Consider the following 22,613-nt stretch of genomic DNA (forward strand, 5'->3'; position numbering starts at 1 on the left):
TCCAATGAATATTCAGGACTGATTTCCACTAGGATTGACTGGTTTGATCTCCTTGCAGTTCAGTGGACTCTCAAGAGTCTTTTCCAGCACAACAATTTAAAAGCATCAGTTCTTTGGCACTCAACCTTCTTCACGGTTCAACACCGCCCCCGCCACCACCACCCTGGGTCTCCTGCGTTGAAGGCAGATTCTTTACCATCTGAGCCACCAAGGAAGCCCTGGGGGCAGCTAGAGTAAAACAAACCTTTGTTGTTGTTTGGTCAGTAAGTCGTGTCCGACTCTTCTGTGGCCCCATGGACTGTGGCCCGCCAGGCTCCTCTGTCCATGGACTTCTCCAGGCAAGAACACTAGAATGGTTTGCCATTTCCTTCTCTGGCAAATCTTCCCAACCCAGGGGTTGAATCCAGGTCTCCTGCATTGCGGTGGATTCTTTACCCCTGAGCCACCAGGGAAGCTCAGAACAAAAAACATGCTAATGATCAATTGACAGGCATCGATGTGGATGGAAACTGAATATTGCTTGGCTCCGTGTCACCTCCTGATTGGCGAGTCTGCAGAGGAGCTGAATATGACTCTTCTCTGGTGAGATCCATAGCATCTCTGACACTGCCATTCCTCAACGACAGTCAGGGAGCACACAACAGGCACAGCTAATTTGTTTAATGAGCTTGCCCTGAGCACAGACGCAGGCAAAACTCACCAAGAACAGAGGTGAGTGGGGACACCTGAAGCCTGTGTCTGAAACGAGGCTTGTTAGAATCGCCAGTCGTAGGCACCCTTAACATAATTAACTAAAAAACAATTCCTGAAATGCACCAAAGAAGGTGAGAGAAACTGGACTCTATCTAGGAACATCATGTAATATATGCACCATTTGAAGGAAGCTGGCCTGGGCTCTTCCAGCCTCGCCCCACAGGCCTCGGGCTCCAGGAAAGGATTTCTTCATTTCTCTTCCTCCTCCTCCTCTTCGTCTAGTAGCTCTGGCCAGAGAGCTGATGGAGTCCTGTTTCCTGTCCTCCCTGGGGCGGTCCCTGCTTGGGGGCCTTCGGCCAGACATGACTTTGCCCCACTCCCTGTCAGTGTGGGACTGGGAGGGTTTCCGGTGGGCCAGAGCACTGGGCATGTGTGATGTACCCAGGCTCTGTGCTGGTGCCCATGACCTAGACCCATTCACTGTGCAGAAGGGTCAGGGCTGTGGGCACAGGGGCGCCCCCATCGAATATTCCTGCAACACCCAGGGATGCCGTGTAGGCGTCTGAGGAGCCAGAATTGGCAAAGGGCAAGGAAACGGCCACATAGTCTCAGCACCTGCCCAGACTGGCTTCTGAGCTCTCTGGGGCAGCTCCAGGAACGCAGGAGCTGGGGCGATGGCTGGGCCTGCTTCCCTGGGGCCGGGTGGCACTGCGCTTTCCTTGAACCCCTCAGGACTCCTGTAGGGGTGGGGTCCCGAAGGTCCCCTTCCTCCCTGGCAGGCAACCCGTCAGGAAAGTACCCCTGAACCCCAAGCTTGGCTTCCTCATCTGATTTGCATAACAGTCTGCCCAGACCAGCTCTGTCCATTGAGCACCCAGGGCCGGAGCCCAGCACTGCCCTTTGGCCAAAAACCCCAACCAGCCAAACAAACAAAACTCTGGTGTAAGGACAGGCTATCGATGGTTCCTGGGCAGTCTTTCTGGGGAGCTGCCTGCTGGCGACTGGCTGGCTCTGGAATAAGCTTGGGTCAGTCCCAAGCAAGGGGCCCTCCTGGAAACTGCATCCTCCTGGCGAGAGGCCCACCATCCCATCTGTGGGGCTGGAGGGAGCCCTGGGAGAATCTGTCACATACACACACACACACACACACACACACACACAGAGGCATGGAGAGGGATGTCATCACAGCACTGCCTGTCTTAGCAAGACTAGAAATAACCTCCTCCGTGTCCAAGAGTGGGGGAGGGGATCAGGGATTCTGGGCTTCCCTGGCGACTCAGTGGTAAAGAATCCCCGGGCCAATGCCGGAGATGTAGGTTCGACTCCTGGGTCTGGAAGATCCCCTGGAGAAGGAAATGGCAACCCACTCCACTATTTTGCATGAAAATTCCATAGACAGTGGAGCCTGGTGGGCTACATGCAGTCCATGGGGTCGCAAAGAGTGGAACATGATGGAACACACAGGCACCCATTTCCATGGAGTACTGCAAGCCCAGAAAAGGAATGAGGGTCTCCGCAGTGTGCGCACAAGGAGGGAGGGTAGCTTCTCCGTACCTATCCCCTCAGTGCACTCAGCGGCTCAGTCGCGTCCAGCTCTTTGTGACCCCATTGACTGTAGCCTGCTAGGCTCCTCCGTCCGTGAGATTCTCCAGGCAAGAAGACTGGAGTGTGTTGCCATCCCCTCCTCCAGGGGGTCTTCCCGACCCAGGGATAGAACCTGCATCTCTTGCATCTCCTGCACTGGCAGGTGGGTTCTTTACCACTGAGCCACCTGGGGAGCCCCCCATTTCCTCAGAGGCTGCCGTCAGCCCCGGAGCCGGGCTCCCATGTCCCTCAGAGGCCCCCGTCCCCCTGCAGCCTCACTCAGTGCTCCCTGTGTCTCACGACCCTGCCTCAGCCCAGCACTGAGACTGGGGCAGAAGAGTGAGGAAGAAGAGCCGGGTAGGCCTGCCAGTCTCAGCTGGGTGACCTAGAGCAACCCAGCGCTTGCTCTTTGCCTCAGTCTCCCTGCCTGTAGAATGGGGACAATCTCCCCACCTTGCAGGTGAGATAAGCACCTGGTTCACAGAGTAGGAGTCCAGCAGGGGTGAATGTGACTTAAGTTTTGCTCACTGGGAACTACGGGGGTGCAGACCAGAGGCTGGGGGGGTCGGGAAGGTTGGGGAGCCGTTGGTGGGGGCGGGGCAGGGGCTCAGATGGCAGCCTTGCCTGTCACACGCTCCGCGTGCGTGTCAGGGGTGCTGAGCCCAGGCTCCTCGGGCCGCCTCCACAGCAGACAAGGGGAAGAGGTCACGCCACCGTTTCCTGACGGAGCGGGGAGGAGGCGCATCAGGTGACACAGGGTGACAGCCCCAGCCCTCCCGCTCGCCCCCAACCTGCTCCAAGAGTCACCCAGCACCACTGGAGTGGGGAGACCTCAATTCACCCATAGGGGCTGGGGGCTTGTCCCGGAGCCACGTTTGCTCGGCGAGCTTGCTACATGAATAGAGACAACAGTTTTAGGGAACTTCTGAGGGAGCTGGTGGAAGCTGTGTAGGGTGATCATTTCTGGGACTCTGAGCAGGGCTGAGCTAGAAAAGATGGGGGGTCTGAGAATGAAGCTCCCACTGGGCCTGCAGGCGTTGGGGCCCAGCCCTGCCCGTGATCTTCCGTGAGCCTGACAGTGTCCAACCCCTGGACCTGCAGGCTGGCAGTGGGCTTTGGAGGGATTCTCTGTCCCCTCTGGAAAGTTAGACTTTTTTTCCCAATTAAACCTTTCCAACTTGATGATTTATTTCCCCCTTTCACTTTCCCCTCCTCCTTTAAGTGCATATCTCATTGCTATTCTTGCAACAGACCTTAAAATAAAGCAATATGAATTATATTCTTTATTCCCTTCAAGGGCCCCATGAGGAAGACTTGACAATATCCTTGTTTTTCAGATGAGGAAACAGTCAGTGAGGACAAGGGACCTCGCTGAGGTCGCCCTGATGGTAAGAGGCCAGGGCCCAGTCTAACCCACACGCTTTCCTGCCTTCCGAACAGCAGGCCCGGCTGGCACTGGGCTGTCCCAGAGGGTGCTCAGCCCACCGCCAGAGGGCAGAAGCCTGACCTGAGGGGTTGGGAGGTATATCAGGGAGGCTTCCAGAGGAAGGGGTCTGGGAATCTAGGGGCAAGGGAAGGAGGCAGGAAGAGGGTTCTGGTGGAGGAAAAAAGTGTGTGCAAAGGCAGGCTGGTGTGGGGAGGGTGGGCTTAGGTTGGGGTGGCTAGAGTGAGGGGACAAATGGAGAAGGGCAGGGTCAGGGCTCTGCTCAAAAGGCGGGAGTGGGGGACTTCCTTGGAGGCCCAGTGATGAAGAACCGACCTTCCGGGCTTCCCTGGTGGCTCAGTGGTAGAGAATCTTCCTGCCAGTGAAGAGGACACAGGTTCGATCCCTGGTCCTGGATGATCCCACATTCCTCGGAGCAACTAAGCCCCCGCACTCCAGCTACTGAGCCTATGCTCTAGAGCCCAGGAGCCGCAACTACTGAAGCCGCCCTGGAGCCTGAGCGCCACGAGAGAAACCTCTGCAGGGAGAACGCCATGCACCACAGCTAGCAAGTAAGCCCCGCTCCCTGCAGCAAGAGAAGAGCCTGTGCAGCAACGAAGACCCAGCACAGCCAAAAATAAAGAAATAAAGTTAAGAAAAAAAAGAAACCCCCTTCGAATGCAGGGACATGGATTCGATTCCTGGTCGGGGAGCTAAGATCCTGCCTGCCTCAAAGTGTGGCCAAAAATTAAAAAAAAAAAAAAAAAAAGAGGTGGGAGTGGGAGGTAAAGGCAGTGGAGTCAGATGGGGCTCAGGCATCCCCCGGGCTGAGGGAGGAGAACCCTGGCCGGGCACGTCCCAGACACTTAGCAAGACTGGGCTGGGCCCCCGGCTGCCTGGTTCCAGTGCCTGCTAGAGTGGGCGTCTGTCTCATAGGCTTAGGATCCCAGGGCAGGGATGGGAACCTCTGGCTGAGGGGCTCAGGAGACAAGCTCAGAGTTTCTTTCAGCTGAGGGGCTCTGAAGACCTCGGGACCACCTCCCCTCTTCATCTCTTCCCAGGAGTCAGGTTCCCCAGGTTGGGATCTGCAGAGACTCTGGGTCCTCATTCTGACTTTCTAAAAACCGTATTTGCACTAAAGTGTTAATGACTCATATTGCTCACAAGATAGTGGTTCTCAACTCTGACTGTTCAGAAAAGTCATCTGAGGTGTGTGTGAAGGTAATGACTGTTGTTTTTATAAGAATGATACACGCTCCTTCTCAGACAAAACAAGCAAGTTAGAAAAGTACAAAGAAGGAAGCCACGAATCCTCTGGCTAGAATGTCAACTTCCTGAGCGCAGGAGCTTTCTCTCTTCTGTTCTGTACTGTGTTCCCAGATCCTAGAACTTTCTGGCATGGAGCAGAGGCTTAATACAGCCAATTATCCACTGCTAACATTTGGTGAATGCCAACTGTACACAGAGAGCTTGGGGGAGATAATGAGATACAGGTAGAAAGGTCAATCGGTGGTTGTCATTTAGTGGCTAAGTCGAGTCCGACTGTTTGTGACCCCATAAACTGTAGCCCACCAGGGTTCTCTGTCCATGGGATTCTCCAGACAAGAATATTGGAGTGGGTCGCCATTTACTCCTCCAGGGGTCGAACCCTACGTCTCCTGCCTTGCAGGCAGATTCTTCACCACTGAGCCACCTGGGAAGCCGAAATAATTTTAAAACGTGGGATTGTATCACACCTGCTCTATTTTAAACAAAAAGTATTTAATTTTTATTGAGTTTAATGGAAAGAAAATGAAAAACTTGCTGAATCTTAAATAAACTTTTATTTTCCACAGAGATATTCGTTCATAATGAATTTATGAAACATTAAGAAAAAAATCATGAAACCCATTAAGAGATGGGAGTCTTGGGGACAAAGAATAAACCCTCCACTTTGGGCAGGCTCAGTATGTCTTGGGGTCACTTCCTCCTTTCCCACTCCCCGCAGCTCCTGGTTCTGATGTTAATATTTTCACTTTGTCAAGGTTTATAACACTTACACTCTGTCCTGCATCTATAATTCTCCTAGTATTTTGGCTTAGTTCTGTACTTAAATAGATTTCATTCTTTCTTTTGAGCACATCGTGTCCCTGAATTTTGCGTTTGGAGTCATCTCCCGGTTGAATCAGTAAAACCTGTGAAAGACTTTGAATTTGGACCAACAAAAACAACCAAAGACTGGTGGGCGACCTGAATCTAGAAATGCAAATTGGTTTTGTCCAGTGGAAGGCCATTGACTGCTGTCTGTGGCCATTGAACTGTTCCTGCTCGTACATGTGAATTCATTTCAGTATTTATCTGCCTATATATGTGTGTGTGTTGTTCCAATTTTCCTTTGAACTAGTTGGGAAATATTACTTGTTCCTTCATTACTTAAGGAGTTTAATAAAAATTTTGACATATGCTCATTTTATATTGTCTGAGAGTCATGATTTTACCTTTTTTTTAAAAAAATATCCATTTATTTGGTTGTTTCGGGTCTTAGTTGTGGGGCACTGACTCTAGCTGTGGTGTGGGGGCCCAGTTGGCATGGGGGATCTTAGTTCCCTGACCAGGGATCGAACCGGTGTGCCCTGCATTGCGAGGCAGATTCTTAACCACTGGACCACAAGGGAAATCCTTGATTTTACCTTTGGAAAAAATGGACACTTTTTTTGGGTGGGGGTATCGCTCTGCATGGCTGGTAGGATCTCAGTTCTCCAGCCAGGGATTGAACCCCAGGCCATGGCAGGGGAAGCACTGAGTCCTAACCAGTGGACTGCCAGGGAATTCCCCAAAATGAACACTTCTGACGGTTAGCTGGATTCACGACTGTGTTTTCTTGTTGTTTTTTTTTCCTTCAAGAAAAGGCTCAAGGATACTATTTCCATGGTGTCTATGAGTCCAAACAACCCCAGCGGGTGTAACATTCTTGGTTTCCCCTTTCCATACCACTGTGAACACTCAGCTCTCTTGTCTTCTGGTCTTGAACGTTGCTGTGGAAGAATCTGAGGTTGTCAACCAAAAAAAAAAAAAAAAAACAAAACAAGAAGGCTACAAATAAGAAAAGAGTTTATTTCGGGTCTTAAGAAGCTTAAGTCAGAAGAGATAGACTTGGGTAAAACTGAGCGTTCAGGAAAGAGGAAGAGTTGGAGGCTTGTAAGACAAAAGCCACAAGGCTGGACTCTGACCCAAGGAAGGGAATTATTTGTACTTATGGGATGGGCTGTCGCGAGTTATTTTAGGGTAAGGGCCCAAGTATCTGGAGCTTCTGGAACACGGGCAGATGCGTCTCGTAGATTCCATCTGGGCCGTGTGTGGGTGCCTGGTTGCTCAGCGGTGTCTGCCTCTTTTCAACCCCATGCACTGTAGCCCAGGGCTTCCCACATGGTACTAGTAGTAAAGAACTCCCCTGCCAACGCAGAAGACATGAAAGATATGAGTTCGATCCCTGAGTGGGGAAGATCCCCTGGAGGAGGGCACGGCAACCCGCTCAAGTATTCTTGGCTGGAGAATCCCCATGGACGGAGGAGCTTGGCCAGCTGCAGTCCACAGGGTCGCAGAGCTGGACGAGACTGGAGAGACTTAGCAGGCGTGCATAGACTGTTGCCCGCCAGGCTCCTCTGTCCACGGGATTTCCCAGGCAAGAATACTGGCGTGGGTTGCCATTCCCTTCTCCAGGAGATCTTCCCGACCCAGGGATCAAACTCTGTCTCCTGCATTGGCAGGCAGATTCTTTACCACTGCGCCGCCGATTAACAACGCTGTGATGGTTTTAGGTGAAGAGCGAAGAGACTCAGCCACACATGTACATGTATCCATTCTCCCCCAAACTCCCCTCCCATCCAGGCTGCCACACAACATTGAGCAGAATTCCCTGTAGTTCAATAGTAGGTCCTTGTTAGTTATCCATTTAAAATATAGCAGTGTGTACCTGTCCATCCCAAACTCACTAATTATCGCTTCCTCCCCTCTCCCCCAGCATCCCCCACCATAATGACATGCCTTAAAGGTGGAATTCAAAAAGAAGTGATACAAATGAGCTTCATTACAAAACAGAAAGAGACTCGCAGACTTGGAGAACGAACTTCTGTGCTCTTTTCCCACTCCACTCATCTTATTGACGTTTCTCTCTCCTGAAGCTATTAGTTTCAAGGAAGCTGCCTTTGATCCTCAGCCCCATCGCCTTCCAGCCGTGCCCTCATGTGATTTCCTTCCCTTTCTTGGTGGTTGGCAGGGTGGACTTGCAAGTTCTTTTCATCTTGCTCAGTTAATTCGAGCATCTCCTGCAAATGGTCCACTTCTCGCTTGGGAACCAGGCTGCCTTCCCCTGGAAGGATGGTTTCGAGGGCTGTGTGGTTCTCAGTTTTTGGGGGAGCCCCAAGTGTGCAGGGGTTGGGGAAGAGGCCCCCTTGCTCAAGGCATGGGTCTTCTGTTACCTGCCCTTCACATAGTGCCCTGCACCCCAGACCCCCTCTGCCCAGCCAGGCCTGTGTCCTACTCCCGCGTCCCAGGTAGCCTGGGATCCGCGAGACCAGGGGGCCCTGGAGTCCTCTGCTGGAGATTGTTTTCTTAGCGTGTTGATTCATCTCTCATAATTTGTCATTCTCGTTCACATTGTCAGGTACTGGGGTAGGGAGAGTCTGTGTTCTCCTCTCACTCTGCCATCTAAAGCCTGAACTCCTCTCCGAGGCAGTCTCTTTGAAAGCAATTTTTAAAACAATATTTTTATTTTATTCTTTACCATCTGAGCCACCAGGGAAACTTCAGATGGAAAAGAATCCACCAGCAATGCATGAGACCTGGGTTTGATCCCTGGGTCGGGAAGATCCCCTGGAGGAGGGAATGGCAACCCACTCCAGTACTCTTGCCTGGGCAATCCCAAGGACAGAGGAGCCTGGCAGGCTACAGTCCATGGGGTCGCAAAGAGTTGGACACAACTGAGTGACTAACACTGTTATTTTTTTTATTTTTCTGGCTGCCTCAGGTCTTAATTGCATCATGCAGGATCTAGTTCCCTGACCAGGGATGGGTCCCCTGTGTTGGGTGCGAGGAGTCTTAGCCACTGGACCACCAGGGAGGTCCCTGGGTGGCCTCTTAATGCAAATCTCCAGGCCCTGCTCACCCAGAGGCCCAGATCCTCAGATTCTGTGTGTCTGGGTGGGACCTCTCCCTCTCCACTCCAAAAGAAATGGGTGGACAGGCCAAGGTTGAGGACTGCTGAGTCATCTACCAGGGTCATTTGCATTTCTGTCAAGTTAAAATAATGTGGTTCTGATTATATAAAATCACATATCTATAAATATATCACAGTTTTGGAATGTCCTAACAGATGGGCATATTGGATCATTCATTCTAATGATGAGCCCACTGAGGCCCAGAGAGGGGAAGTGACTTGCCCAAGGTCACCCAGCATGTCAGCAACAGGTTTGAAGGACTGAACAGACAGGTTTGAAGACATAGAAGTGCCAATCCCAGATGTGGGGCTTCGGGATCAGGGTAGCCCACCTCCGAGGGCAGGAAGGTCTCTGCCTGTAGCAAGAGCAGCTCCTTTCCCATCTCAGGGCCTTGAAGAGAGGATATGGGTGTGGCCCTTCCCTGGGGGCATCGCTGGGGAGGGCAGCCAGGCCAGGAGGCACACTGCCAGTCCAGGTAGAGTGACCCCTCTTCCCCTCTTGCCTGCCTCACCCCATCACCCACTGCCCCAAAGCCATGCTCTCCGCATGAGCCCCAGATCTGGCCAGGACCATGGGCCGGGTGGCAGGTTGAGCCATCCTGGTGAGAAAGCAGCCTCAGAACAGGTGGGGAACCTGGGATGAGGGCTGGAGAGGGGTCGGTCAGGCCTTTCTGGGAGGGACGCCTGCTTGCCCAGGGAAGGGGCTGCCGGCGCAGTTGGGCCATGACCAGGCAACACAGCTTGACCATCCATCAAGAGGATGGGCCAGGGACTTGCCTGGCAGTCCAGTGGTTAAGACTCTGTGCTTCTACTGGAGGGGGTGCATGTTCAATTCCTGGTCAGGGAAGGTTCCTGCCTGCTGAGTGTATTAGCCGGAAAAAAAAACAAAAAGGATGGGCCAGGACCCTCAGGCATTTAGGTCAGCCTCGCCGGGTGTCCTGGGTATTATCAGCCACGGGCCTTTTTCCTCCCGGGCTTGCTGTAGGGCCAGGGAGCCCATGCACATGGTGATGTGGTCAAGGCTGGCTGCAGCAGCAGCTGAGTGTGCATTCCGAGCTGGCACCTCCTCCCCGGGCGCCCTGTGTCGGACGGAGTCACGGTGGCCCTGCCATGGGGTCACTTCCCTGTACTTCCCAGAGCGCAGCGAGCGCAGTGCAAGCCCCGGCCTCCCTCATGACTCACACACTCCCTGGGACATTCGCACGCTCCCTGGGACTCTGGCCAGCCCGATGACATCGGGCAGCCTGGGGAGAATCTGGACCCAACCCTGCCTGGTTTGATGGCTCCACTGCCTGCCTCAGGGACAAGCAGGACTCTCTCCTAGGTGGCGAGGAGGGTAGATTCCTATAAATGTGCTCTCCTGAGCTCAGAACAGATCCGTTCCACAGGGAAACAAGAAATGCCTCACTGGAGTATTTTTGTGAGGAGTTGAAAAGGAATCTCACCATTCACCATAATGAAGCTGCAACTGAGTTTCTCTCTGGGATGTCTCTGCTCTTTCCTTGCTCAACACGCCCCCCACCCTGTCCTCTCCCACTCCCGCCTGACCTGGAGTCCCCTCTACTGTTCAGCCTCAGCTCTCTGTTTGCACAGCTCTTACCACAACTGGGGGTGCTGACAGTGGCCCCCGAGGGTGCCCCGGGGAGTGTGTGAATCAGGAGGGCGGCGGGGCTTGCACGGGGCTCGCCGCGCTAAGGCAAGTACAGGGAAGTGCCCCAAGGCAGGACCATCGTGACTCCATCAGACACAGGGCGCCCGGGGAGGAGGTGCCAGCTCGGAATGCACACTCAGCTGCTGCTGCAGCCAGCCTTGACCACATCACCATGTGCATGGGCTCCCTGGCTCCACAGCAAGCCCAGGAGGAGACAGGCCAGGTGTCTATCCGCGTCCCCAAAGTCCCATTTTTCAGATGAGGGAGTGAGGCTCAGGGAAGCTGAGGGCTCATGTGGCTGAGACACCCCAGAGACTGTGCACACCCCACTCTGCAACTCCTTGGGCGGTTATAGTCTGACTGCACCGACTGCACCACGGACTCCAAGCACCTCTCCATGCCCGACCCTCCCAGCTGTCCTAGCCACCCTGCCTAGCTTGCCATCCGCTGGGTTTGTGACAGGGCAGCTCCACTCCCTCTTCTCCAAGGCTTGTCTCCTTGGCATCGCAGGCAGCTGGTCATTATGCCCAGTTGTCATCAGACATTCTTGCCTGGGGTTTCACACTTCCTAATTTGCTCTCATTTTTAATTTTTTGGCTGCGTCACAGCATGCTGTGTGCCAGTGGCAAGCGACTGAGCCCCTGAGCCTCAGTGTTCTCATCTGTAAAATAGGAGTATCCTATATAAAAGCAGCATCCTAGGGCTTCATAGGTGGCTCAGTGGTAAAGACTCTGCCTGCCAAGTAGGAGACACAGGTTCACCACTGGGTCAGAAAGATCCCCTGGAGGAGGAAATGGCAACCCACTCCAGTATTCTTGCATGGAGAATTCCGTGGATAGTGGAGCCTGGCGGGCTGCAGTCCATGGGGTCACAGAGTTGGACATGACTTAGCGACGAAACTATGACAGCACGTTGGATCTTAGTTCTCTGACCAGGGATCAAACCCACGCCCCCTGCATTGGAAGTGCCGAGTCTTAAGCGCCAAACCACCAGGGAAGTCCCGCTCTCATCATTTTATAGTGGCGAGTCCTCTCCTCACTTTGAAGAAGGCTTGGTTCTCAGGGAAGGCGATGCAGAGCTGAGCTGCTCCCATATTCCTCCTGGCTCTTGGTTTCAGGGACTCCCTGTGTGTTCCTCGGAGGGGCTATACTGTCCAGGGAGTCTGCTGAGGACTTTTTCAGCCTCTGAGGCAGGGTCTCTGGACCTTCCAGGTGTGCTGGCCTCTCTGACCATCTGATGAAGGTCCTGACCCCTCTCCCAGAAATCTGCACAGATATACAGAAATTGTACGTACACTTTAGGGGTTTATACACCCTCTGCTATCCATCCCTGGATCTTCCAAGGGCTCCTAGAGTCTGCATGGAGACCTCTTATGTTAGGAGGTGCTGTCTGCCAATCTCCAGAACCCAGAATCTGGCTGCTTATGACGGTTAGAGGACTGGATGCATCCACACCTGATGGAGCCTTCTTTTACTGAGAGAGCAATTTCAAAGAAAGAACAGGTTGAGGGGGGCTTCCCTGGTGGTCCAATGGGGAAGAATCCACCTGCCAGTGCGGGGGACATGGGTTGCATCTCTGGTCCAGGAAGATCCCTCATGGCTCAGAGTAACAAAGCCAGTGCACCCCAACTACTGAGCCTGAGCCCTACCGCCCCGGTTCCACAACAAGAGATGCCACTTCAATGAGAAGCCTGAACTCTGCAACTAGAGTGTGCCCTTGAGCAGCAACAAAGACCCAGCACAGCCAGGAAAAAAAAAGAAGAATCAGGTTGAGAATGGCTGAGCCCACGGAGTGAGAGCCAAGCCCAGTGCATTCCCCAGCCAACTTCTGCACAGACACATGCAACAGAGAGCCCAAGCGTAGGGTGGGTCCCGGCCACAGCAACAACAGTCCATGTCCAGTGAGCGCCAGGCACGGCACTACCTGCTCACCATGCATTATCTCGTTGAACATGCGTAAGAGTAAATCTCACAGGGGGTATGCTCTTACGATCACTCTGAGGCACAAAGAAGTTAAGGAACTTACTCAAGGTCACACAGTAAATTGTTTCAGTTGGCCTCTGACCTCAAGCACGCTGACTCCAGAACCATCTGACAGTCCTTGTGCCTTTATCAAAGTGAAAGTGTTAGACCTTCAGTCGTGTCCGACTCTTTGGGATCCCCATGGGCTGTAGCCCGTCAGGCTCCTCTGTCCATGGGATTTCCCAGGTACGAATACTGGAGTGGGTTGCCATTCCCTTCTCCAGGGGATCTTCCTGACCCAGGGGTTGAACCCAGGTCTCCCAGATTGCAGGCAGATTCTTTACCATCTGAGCCACATTTCATAGCGAATGGAGAAACACAGCCAGTGGGGTGGGGGCCGAGGGGCGGGGGGATTGGCCCTATCCTCTCCAGAGACGTGCCTTTGGATGTTGTGGGGTCAAGGCAAGGAGAGCAGGCTCTAAGTGGATGCTGAAATGGTAGTGTTCTGGAAACCCTCTGTAGCACGTTGGTGCCCCCAGCCCTGTATCATGAAGTGGTATTTGCCTGGCTTGGCAGGGAGACAGAACTCCACTTCCCCCGGCAAATTTGGGTGGTGATGTGACCCCATTTGACCTCACAGGCTGGCAAAGCCTGCGGAGCATCAACCTACACTCCTTTTTACTGCTTTTAAGTTTCCCTTTACCTCCAGCACTCTCTGCAAAGTGCCTGTGGGAAACCATGTTCCTGTCCCTGCTTCCTTGGTGAAGGCAGACTTGGGTGCTGGAGGAGCTTTTTCATGAGGCCAGACCACTTCCTGCAAATGCTTTCCCACCCATGCATTCCGGCCCACCCGACGGGCTCAGCTGACATTGCGGGGGAAATCAAGGCTGAAAGTGTTGCCCTGGACTTCCCTGGTGGTACTGCGGATAAGAGTCCGCTTGCCAATGTAGGAGACACAGCTTCGATCCCTGGTCCGGGGAGATGCCACATGCCGCAGAGCAACTAAGCCTACATGCTGCGACTACTGAGCTTGCGCACCTGGAGTCTGTGCTTGGAAACAAGAGAAGCCCGTGCACCACAAGCGGAGAGCAGCCCCGCTCACTGCAACCAGAGAAAGCTCAGGGGCAGCGGTGAAGACCCAGCACAGCCTCAATAAATAAATAAGAAAGAGGTTGCCTTGCCTACAGCCCAAAGCTACATTCCCAGCAGCCGAAGTTTGTATTCACCCTGAGGGCTGGCTCCCGGGGCTCTTCCCTCAGCCCGAGGCCAGCGGTTCTCAAAATGTGGGCCCCGGGGAGACTGATGGCCTCAGCATCACCAGGGAACATGTTAGAAATGCAGACCCTTTGGCCTCAGCCCAGATCTTCTGAATCAGAAACTGTGTTTACCCCGCCCTCCAGGGATGCTGAAGCTTTGAGAAACGCTGCCCTGGGCTTCTGCCTTCTCCGCTGGGATGAAGCTCTGCACAAGTACCGATGATTGAAGGTTGAATTCCAAGCCCTCCCTGCATCGTGGTCCTCCCCAAAGCCTTCCCCACAAGACAGTGAAAACTCCACATGCAGAGGCTAGAACGGGGAGCTAGAAGCAGACACGAGTGGTTGTACTAACCTTAGCAAGCGGTGAATGGTGCACCTCCGAATCAGTAAACAGGGAAATCGGCTAGTTTTCTGAGAACAAACAAGACACTGAGAGCCAAAAACAACAACGCACGCATACAAAAGGAAATGTAAGTGACTAACTACTGAGGCCAAGAAAGTTGAGAAAAGTTGAAAGTGTTAGTTGTTCAGTCGTGTCTGACTCTTCGCGACTCCATGGACCATAGCCTGCCAGGCTCCTCTGTCCATGGAATTCTCCAGGAAAGGGTAGTGGAGGGGGTTACCATGCCCTCCTCCAGGGGATCTTCCCAACCCAGGGATCAAGCCCAGGTCTCCCACACTGCAGGCGGATTCTCTACTGTCTGAGCCACTGGGGAGCCACTAAGGCCAACTGGAAGGCAGCTTTCACTTGGTGAAGCCAACAGAAGTGGTGAGGGGGGAGTGTCCCCGCAGGCCTGGCAGTGCCAAGTGGGCAGCGAGATTCCAAGATCCAGCAGGCCCCAGGCCCCGGTCCCCATCCTCCTCTGTTACCCACCGTGGGGAGGGCAGCCTGGGCAGGCGCCTTCATATTGGCTCCTTCACCCACTCATCCATGAATATTATCTGGCGCCTGCTGTGTGCCGGGTCTTCTCAGCTGGAACCCTGGTCTGGGGCAAAGCACAGACCTCAGCTAAGGACTATGGGGGGAGTGGCAGGACTTGTAGGGTGGGGGTCCTTGCAAGCCATCTGGGGCCCCCTTCTCTTTGCCCCTGGGCAGCACCCTCTCCTTGAGCCAGAGTCCTACTGTGCTCCTGGTTGTCACCTAGTCAGGAGATCCAGCCCAGGGCGCTTGTCTCCCCGAAGCGAGGAGGGTGGCCAGGTGGGGAACTGTTGCTTTCTATTCAAGAATGGGCAGGGTGGCCCCATTGGCGATGGCCAGACCCTGGGCTCCCCAGCCTGGAGGCCACGGGGCACTCCAGCCTCAGCACCCTGTGCAAGTTACAGTTCACTGACATCTGTTGGCTTTGCTTGGTCCTGGCTGGTGCCGGCCCTGGGCAGGGGGGTGCTCGTTCCTGGCCCCACAGCCCGTTCCTAGTCTACCGGAGGTTCCGACCCCAGCGCCCCCAGCCCTCCTGAGCAAAACTGAACCCCAGACTGACTGAACCCCAAAGTGTCCCTTGCTTTCTTCTGATTATAAAAATGATACAGGGCTTCCCTGGCGGTGCTCAGTGGCAAAGAATCCGTCATGCCGAGGTGGGAGACACCGATTCAGTCTCTGGTCCCAGAAGATCCCACACGCTGTGGAACAACCAAGCCCATGCGCCACAACTTCTGAGCCTGTGCTCTGGAGCCCGGGAGCTGAGCCCACGTGCGGCAGCTAGTAAAGCCCACGCGCCTACAGCCTGTGCTGTGCCACGAGAGAAGCCACCAGCATGAGAAGCCTGCACTCCGCAAGTAGAGAGCAGCCCCTGCTCGCCACAACTAGAGAAAAGCCTGTGCAGCAACTAAGACCCAGCCCAGCCATAAACAAATAAATAAGGACGTCTCAAAATTAAACAACAACAACAAAAAGATACAGAGCTTTTTTTGTAAAAAGTCAGACAATTCCAAGATGTAAAAACCATCTCAGTCCCACCAACTGTTAATATTTTGGTGAGCAACCCTTTATCGAAACACATACACACACACAGATAAAGTGACAAAATCTTTACTAGCCATGTTATTCTATAGCCTGCTTTTAAAAAAAAATCAAACAAAATGAGCTGTCGTTTAAGATGTCAACGCCAAGCGGGCTATGCCTTATGACATGGCCCTTCCTGCAGACCATGAGGGACCCGGGGTCCCGGGCTGGGCAGTCGGGGTCAGGGACTCACAGCAAAGCAATGGGACCCTGTTTGGCTCCTCAGACACGTGCTGTGAATGATTTTCTAGGTCAATCAGCAGAGCGTTCATTACATGCTGTTAAGTATAAAAAATAAGTTAGCACAGAGCTGGCTTTGTTGATGGGGTGCTGGTGCGGCCTGTGAGGATTACTTGCCAAACTTGGAGGAAGCCACGTGGGCTGCACGGACCACCATCACGCGCACACCATGCACACCCCATACATCGCAGGATATGGTGGACCCAGGGCTCCCAAACTGACCCCTCGGGCAACAAAGCCTCTTCCTGCCTGGGAAGGGCAGGGTCTGTTGGTGTCCCTGTTGTGGGAGCGCCGTCTCTCTGGGATGCCTTTAAAGCACGTCAACAGCCCCTGTCCCCAGCCCATGTCCCCAGCCCATGTCCCCTCCTTACTGGTGGGATCTGGCTTCTCCTGCCACCTGTTACCCTGAGAACTGCTGCTTGTCTTCCTGGACAAGCACGAGCCTCCTGCCTCTGCTGCCGGCTGGCCTCACCCGCCTCAATCCTTTTCTGACCCTGTGATTACAGTCATTTTTCAAACACAAATTGGATCATGTCTCTCTAGCTTCAGAGCCTTCCCCGGGGACAGGCCCCCACTCCTCAGCCAGGCCCATTGCAGCTGGCCCGTCCGCCTCCCTCCCTTGTTCGGCTCGTCCTTCACCCCAGGGCGGTCCCCTCTCAGGCCAGGCTCCATCGCAGCTCCTGCCTTTGCCTCTGCGGCTCCCTGGGGTCTCCTCCTGTTCTGAATTCCTACTCATTCTCCAAGGCTCGAGCTTCAGGCTGGACTAGGTCTCCCTTGGGAGTCCCGTGGCACCCCGTTTACCCAGTGCTGCTGCTCCTCTCCTTCCCCAGGGGTGAGTGAACACAGCTTCCCTCTCTGATTGTGAAGTCGCCGAAAACCATGGCCATGCCCGGGTCTCTGGTTTCAGACCGGCAAACATTTGTGGGGCCTCTGACCAGAGGATACTATCACCACCTTGGGCGGCAGGGCGGCTGTTAACGATTCCCGTGCAGATGAGACGCTGAGGCTCAGGAAGGCCAGCGGGCTTGCAAAGGTCACTCAGCGCGTGTGAAACGAGCGGGGCCGCGGGGCTGGGAGCCGGGACCAGCGGTGAAGAGTGGATGGTGGTCCCCCACCGCCACCCCCCCCCCTCGCCGCGGTCCCCCGTGGCGGAGCGTGAGCAGCTGCAGGTGGCGGCCCTTGGGGCTGGGAAGGGCGGCCTGCTCTCGGCTGTAACTGTCAAACCACGGCCGCCACAGACGTTCACACTTCCGCCTTGAGGTTGATGGGGTTCCCTGTCCCTCGGGTCACAAGATGCCTGGGGCCCTGGCTGGGGAAGGGTGCTGGGTGTGAGCGGGACTCCAGCCACAGGGCTCGTTCTCAGACATGCCTCCGTCCAGGCTAGGGTTCCAGACCTCTCCTCCCGAGAGCAGTGAAGACCACCAGGTCCCGACGCCCACCGCCTGCCGAGGTGTGACTCATTCCTGCCCCTCAGAGGGGACCCGCGTGCTCTGCTCCCACCCAGAGCTGGGCCAGGGACCCCGACATCTGTGGGGGCTTGAGGCTCCTGCCAGCGGCCCAGTCCCTGGCCGTGTGTGGGGGACCCAGGGGGACAGACGGAGGCCCACTGTGGGGGCTTCCATATCCGGAGTAGGCTGAGGGGCCACCCTAGTCACTGACGGTCACCACAGCCTCTGTGGGATGGGGCACCCAACAGCTGAGCTGTGATGACACCAAAACCCCATCATCCACACCTCTGAGCAGCAAGGACGAGCCTCAGACCCTCCTCCCTGCTTGGGAAACGCCTCCCTGCCCGAGGGTCTGCAGACTCAATATCCGGCTTCTGCCCAGCCTCTCGTCCTGCCCTCTGTCCTCTGCCCAGAACAGACGCCCGCGGCCCACTCCAGCCTCCGTGGGATTTTGTTCCCTCCTTCCTTTCTCTCTTGCCAACAGGGAACATAGGCCTGGCTGAGGAAAGCTGTGCTGGGGGTGGAGAGGACAGGAGAGTAAGTGCTTTTGGAAAAGCAGGAGCTTTCTAAAGGCCAAGGGTGCTGGTCTGAGCTGCTCTGGTGATGCCTGGCACAGCTGTAGAAGCCGAGCTCTTGATGCCTAGCCAGTCGGGGCTGGGTCCATGGCCTGGGGAACCTAGCAGGGGCTGGTCGAGGCTGGGGTCCCCAAGCATGTCCCACCAGCCTGCTTCTCCAAGTCCTATCTGTGCAGCCATGCGGGGGATGTGACTGCTCTCCTGTGGGAAAAGCGATACCTCTTGGGGTCTCCGCTGAAGGCCCAGGGGCAATGGCCCCCTGCTCAGAGGCCTCCACCAGGGCGGGAGCCCCAGAGTTCACTGAGATTCACCCCACCACCAACCCAGACTGCTGCTCAGAGGAGAGCCGGGTTGGGGACCCAGCAAGCTTGTCAGCACAGGGTGGGCCCTGGGGGCTCCGAGCAGCTCCAGGCTGTAGGAAAGAGAGGCAGTGTCTTGAGCAGAGCGAGGGGGGCCTGGACCATAGCCTCTGCTTCCTCTTCTGGAGAAAACCCACAGTTCAGCTGTGCTGGCTGATAAGCTCTGCTGCTTCTGTGCCTCAAGCCTGCCCCAAGGTTCTGAAGTCTTGAGCCCTAGGGTGGTCCTAGGGGTTTGGGAGGGAAAACGGGCTTGGAGAGGACGCTGGATTGTCCAGGGAAAGAGCACAGACCTGGATTCCTTATAATTTAGCATCAAAACTACAGCACTTTCAAGAATTGAAAGGGAGTTGTCTTAATTATTACACCAGGGCAGCAGATACCAACTGGGACTCCTAAGGCAAACCGAGACGTATGTTACCCTACTTACTAGCATTTCTGAGCTGTGTGCATGTGGGCAATTACATAACCTCTCTGAATTCCAATTTCTGCATAAACGCTGATTCTGTGTGCTTGCCTCCCAGGCTGGTGGAGGGAATGTTGTTGTTTAGTTGGTAAGTCCTGTCCAACTCTTTGTAACCCCATGAACTGCAGCACACCAGGCCTCCCTGTCCTTCACCATCTCCTGGAGCTTGCTCAAACTCATGTCCATTGGGTTGGTGATGCCATCCAACCATCTCGTCCTCTGCTGTCCCCTTTTCCTCTTGCCCTCACTCTTTCTCAGCATCAGGCTGTTTTCACATCAGGTGGTCACAGTATCGGAGCTGAGGGATTAAAGGAGGCCATTAAGTTATGTGAAAATGCCTGAGCAGCCCTCAGCATAAACTGGGCTCTCCATGTTTGTTCTCTTTCAGTGAGGAAGGGGGCTCACTGAAGGGAAGGAAGGGAAGCAGGGACCTGTCACTTTCTGGAGGGGGTCCTCATGGGGAGGGGCCAGGAAAGGCGTGTATGCAGCTGAGACAGTCAGATTCCAGTCTTTGCTGTGCCTTCCCGCAGGGTGATGGTGCGGACCCAGCACTGCCCCATCCTCAGGCCTACCTGTCCCTGGGGACGGGGGGGGGGAGCCAGTGAAGGGTCCTAGGCTGCAACTCCCTTGTGGACTTGTCCCCTCCCCTCCTCCCAGGTGGTGGTCTTTGGTACTCATGGAGGACCCCTCCCAACACCTGGCCTGAAGCGGCTTTGCTTTCTGCCAGAGGTTTTGGTTCAGAGAAAGCCTGTGTACTTCTGTTCTCTGAGGGTGCCCTGTATGAACACAGCTGTGTTGTCTGGGAGGTCCAGGAAGAATTTAAGGAGGCTGCCTGCATTTCCTGCGGCTGCTCCTGGGGACTGAGAAATTGACCAGAACCTGTGCCAACCCAGCATTTTGAACGAGGTGGCAAGGTGGGTGTGGGACCTGCCTCTGCCCCTTGACCCCGGGCAACCCTGTCTCCAGGCCCCAGGTTCCTGCAAGGAGTTCTTCCTCTGAGCTCGGTGACAGGCATGGGTGGTGCTGCCCTGCTCAAAGCCTCTGCATTTCACCCCAGGGCCCCCAGGCAGCACCTTCACCTGCCCCCTCCCCTCCACTGCCCTGGGAGCCCCTGAAGGCAGAGTGGGCACTGCGGAGAGGACAATTAGCTCAGAGTCTGGACAGAGGTGCCCAGTAGAGGACTGAATGAGTGAGGTCAGAGCTGGGAAGCAGCCCAGTGTGTGGCACACTCTGCATGGAGGCTGCCCCCTCATCCTCTGTCCCCAAAGCCAGAGCTGCTGCAGGTGGAAGGGGCCACCTACTGCTAGATGCCCACGTGCACGGCCAGCTCCCCAGGGAGGCCTCAGGCCAGCAGCAGGAACCCTGCAGTCCAGACCACTGGCTACTTTGTTCTCCACTTCCTCCTCTCACCCCGAGGAGGCTCTTCCGGCCACCTGAGTCGGGACTTGCCGGAAAAGTGCTTTCTGAAAAGGTCAGCTCTGGAAGGCATCTGGAACTAACAGCGCATGGCCCCCTCAGCAGACTTCTGCCTCCCAGTCTCCTCCATTAAATGAAGGCCCAAGGCCTCAGTGGTAGGGAGTAGGCATGCAGCTCCGAGGGCGACCCCTCGGGGTGGGTGCAGGGTTGGCCTCAGCATCATCTCCAGGCCAAGGCCACAGACTCCCAGCCAACTCCTTCTTTAACAAGTTTGGCCCAGGGCAAGGGCTCCCCAGCTCTATCCTCCTGACAGAGGTCAAGAAGTGGGGTACCCAACAGGTGTCACCAAGATTACATGATAGCTGAGAAAAGAAGTCTCCAAAAATGAGGGGCTGGAACTGTAAGAAGAGGTGCCAAAATCCCACTGTAAGACTTTCTGGCTGATCAGCCAGTTCAGGGAGGGTCTTGACAAGTAAGGCTTCTTTGATGCTAAAGGAAGACACCAGTATTAATACATGTTTTCACAGAGAACTTCTGACCCTTCTCTTGCAGACCCCAGATTTATCATCTAGGGCTGACAATTTCATACGCAAATGAACGGCAACTTGTTGTTCTAACTGATATTTTAAACAGAGGTGATTGAGCATTTTTCACATATTTGTGGGCTGTTTGCATTTCCTCTTCTGAGAACAGCTTATTCACATCCTTTGCTCATTTTTCTACTAGCTCGTCTCTTTTTTAATGATTTATAGGTACTCTTTATATATTATGGATCTGACCCTGTGTGGTGCGTTTTCTCCCCTTTTCCTCTGTCATCTGCATTTTAATGTTGTTTATGTTGTCTTCCACAGTTTCACGCTGTCCCGTTTGAATCTTTCCCTCTGGCTTCTGTGTTTCATGTCGTGCTTGAGATTTCTCTCACTGAGATGATTCAGCTGCTGGTTCAGACATTCTGAGAAACAACAGCCACAGCATTTGCAGTGGCAGCAAATTGTGCATGTGTTTCAAAAGAAAATCAGAAAATGTTTATTGAAAAAAACCAGAACTGTCACCTCGAGCATTTATTTAAACATTAATAGATACGGGTAAAAATTTACAAATGGTATAACGAAACTAACAGCTTTATATTCACAGATGGTCAGATGCTGACAAACAAGAAATGAGATCTATGTACATTGAAATTTGGCTGTTATGAAAATGCATATGAAGGCTTCAGAAACGGTCTATTTATAGGCTTTGGTGGAGCCATAATCCCCAGTTTCCTACTGACTCCTGATGCTGCTTGAGAACCAGGCAAAGTGGAACTGGGTCCGATTACGTTGGAGGGTTTAGTTTTAGAAGGTATCCTTCGGCAAGTGTTGGACCCTCTAAAATGTGACAAAGAAAAGAAAATTAAAATGTCAAATAAAACCAAAAGTCAACAGTCATTTTTCTCTTAACCTGCATTATTGTGGTTTAGCTGCTCAGTCATGTCCCAGCTCTTCGCGACCCTATGGACTGTGGCCCGCCAGGCTCCTCTGTCCATGGGATTCTCCAGGGAAGAACACTGGAGTGAGATGCCATTTCCTTCTCCAGGGGATCCTCCTGACCCAGGGATCAAACACGTTTCTCCTGCTTGTCAGGCAGGTTCTTCACCACTGGGCCCCCAAGGAAGCCCTTTAACCTGCATGCACTTTATAACCCATGCTTTCCCTTGGTATGACATGTGTCTCCATTTCTGGCCTATGATGGCCCTGGGGTGAGGTAAGTTTCCTTTGTAATTCAAGGAATAAAGGACTGCTGCCCTTTACACAAACTTGTCCTAGACGTGTGTTCCTAAAATGTCAAGGCCTCTCTGACTTGAGCTCAACCCCAGCTGCCTTCTCTTTCCTCTCGTCTTTCCACCCATCCCTCCAGACATCTGAGCTGAGACTCTCATTCCCCACCTACTCCAACCATACAAAAAAGTGACAGCACCTTGTCTTAAGGCCCCAGTGCCTGGACAACAGGCATGGTGGAACGACTGCACTCCCACAGCCCGAAGGAAGGGAGCTTTGTGGGCGGGTGGAGGTGGCGTGGAGCAGAGGGAGCCTTCTCCTGGCCAGGCCAGGCCCGCCAGTCTTGGGCAGGCTGCAGACGTGGTTCCTGGGCGGGAGCAGTTTGGGGCTGCTATGTCTTCATTGGACCCTGTTGCCAGCGGCTTGCTCGCTTGTCTACACTCCAAGGTTTGCCCGCTCTCACCTTCCACTCGCTACCTTTAAAACAAGTTGAGGAGCCCCTGCCACAGTCTACTACAGAGGCCTTCCAGACCTCACTTCCCCCACTGATCTGAAGATAACAGCTTTTCTCTCCCCACCGAATAAACTGTTAAA

The 22,613-nt window shown here is 54.1% G+C and overlaps 2 protein-coding genes across 2 annotated transcripts in view; one reads left to right on the forward strand and one right to left on the reverse strand.

Annotated features, from left to right (window-relative positions):
* GDPGP1 (GDP-D-glucose phosphorylase 1) overlaps window positions 1–4,549 on the forward strand; it is a 198,690-nt gene extending 194,141 nt beyond the window's left edge. The window contains exon 4 of the transcript XR_008201245.1: window positions 4,540–4,549. The gene's annotated coding sequence lies outside the window, so the exon portion shown is untranslated. The remainder of the gene's footprint in view (window positions 1–4,539) is intronic.
* A 16,902-nt stretch (window positions 4,550–21,451) lies between these two features.
* Window positions 21,452–22,613, reverse strand: part of BLM (BLM RecQ like helicase) — a 63,205-nt gene continuing 62,043 nt past the window's right edge. Inside the window, exon 21 of the mRNA XM_052659925.1 lies at window positions 21,452–21,629. Coding sequence (XP_052515885.1) covers window positions 21,452–21,629 — 178 coding nt within the window. The remainder of the gene's footprint in view (window positions 21,630–22,613) is intronic.

The sequence above is a fragment of the Budorcas taxicolor genome, chromosome 21 (assembly GCF_023091745.1).
Source record: "Budorcas taxicolor isolate Tak-1 chromosome 21, Takin1.1, whole genome shotgun sequence".
NCBI classification, from domain to species: domain Eukaryota; kingdom Metazoa; phylum Chordata; class Mammalia; order Artiodactyla; family Bovidae; genus Budorcas; species Budorcas taxicolor.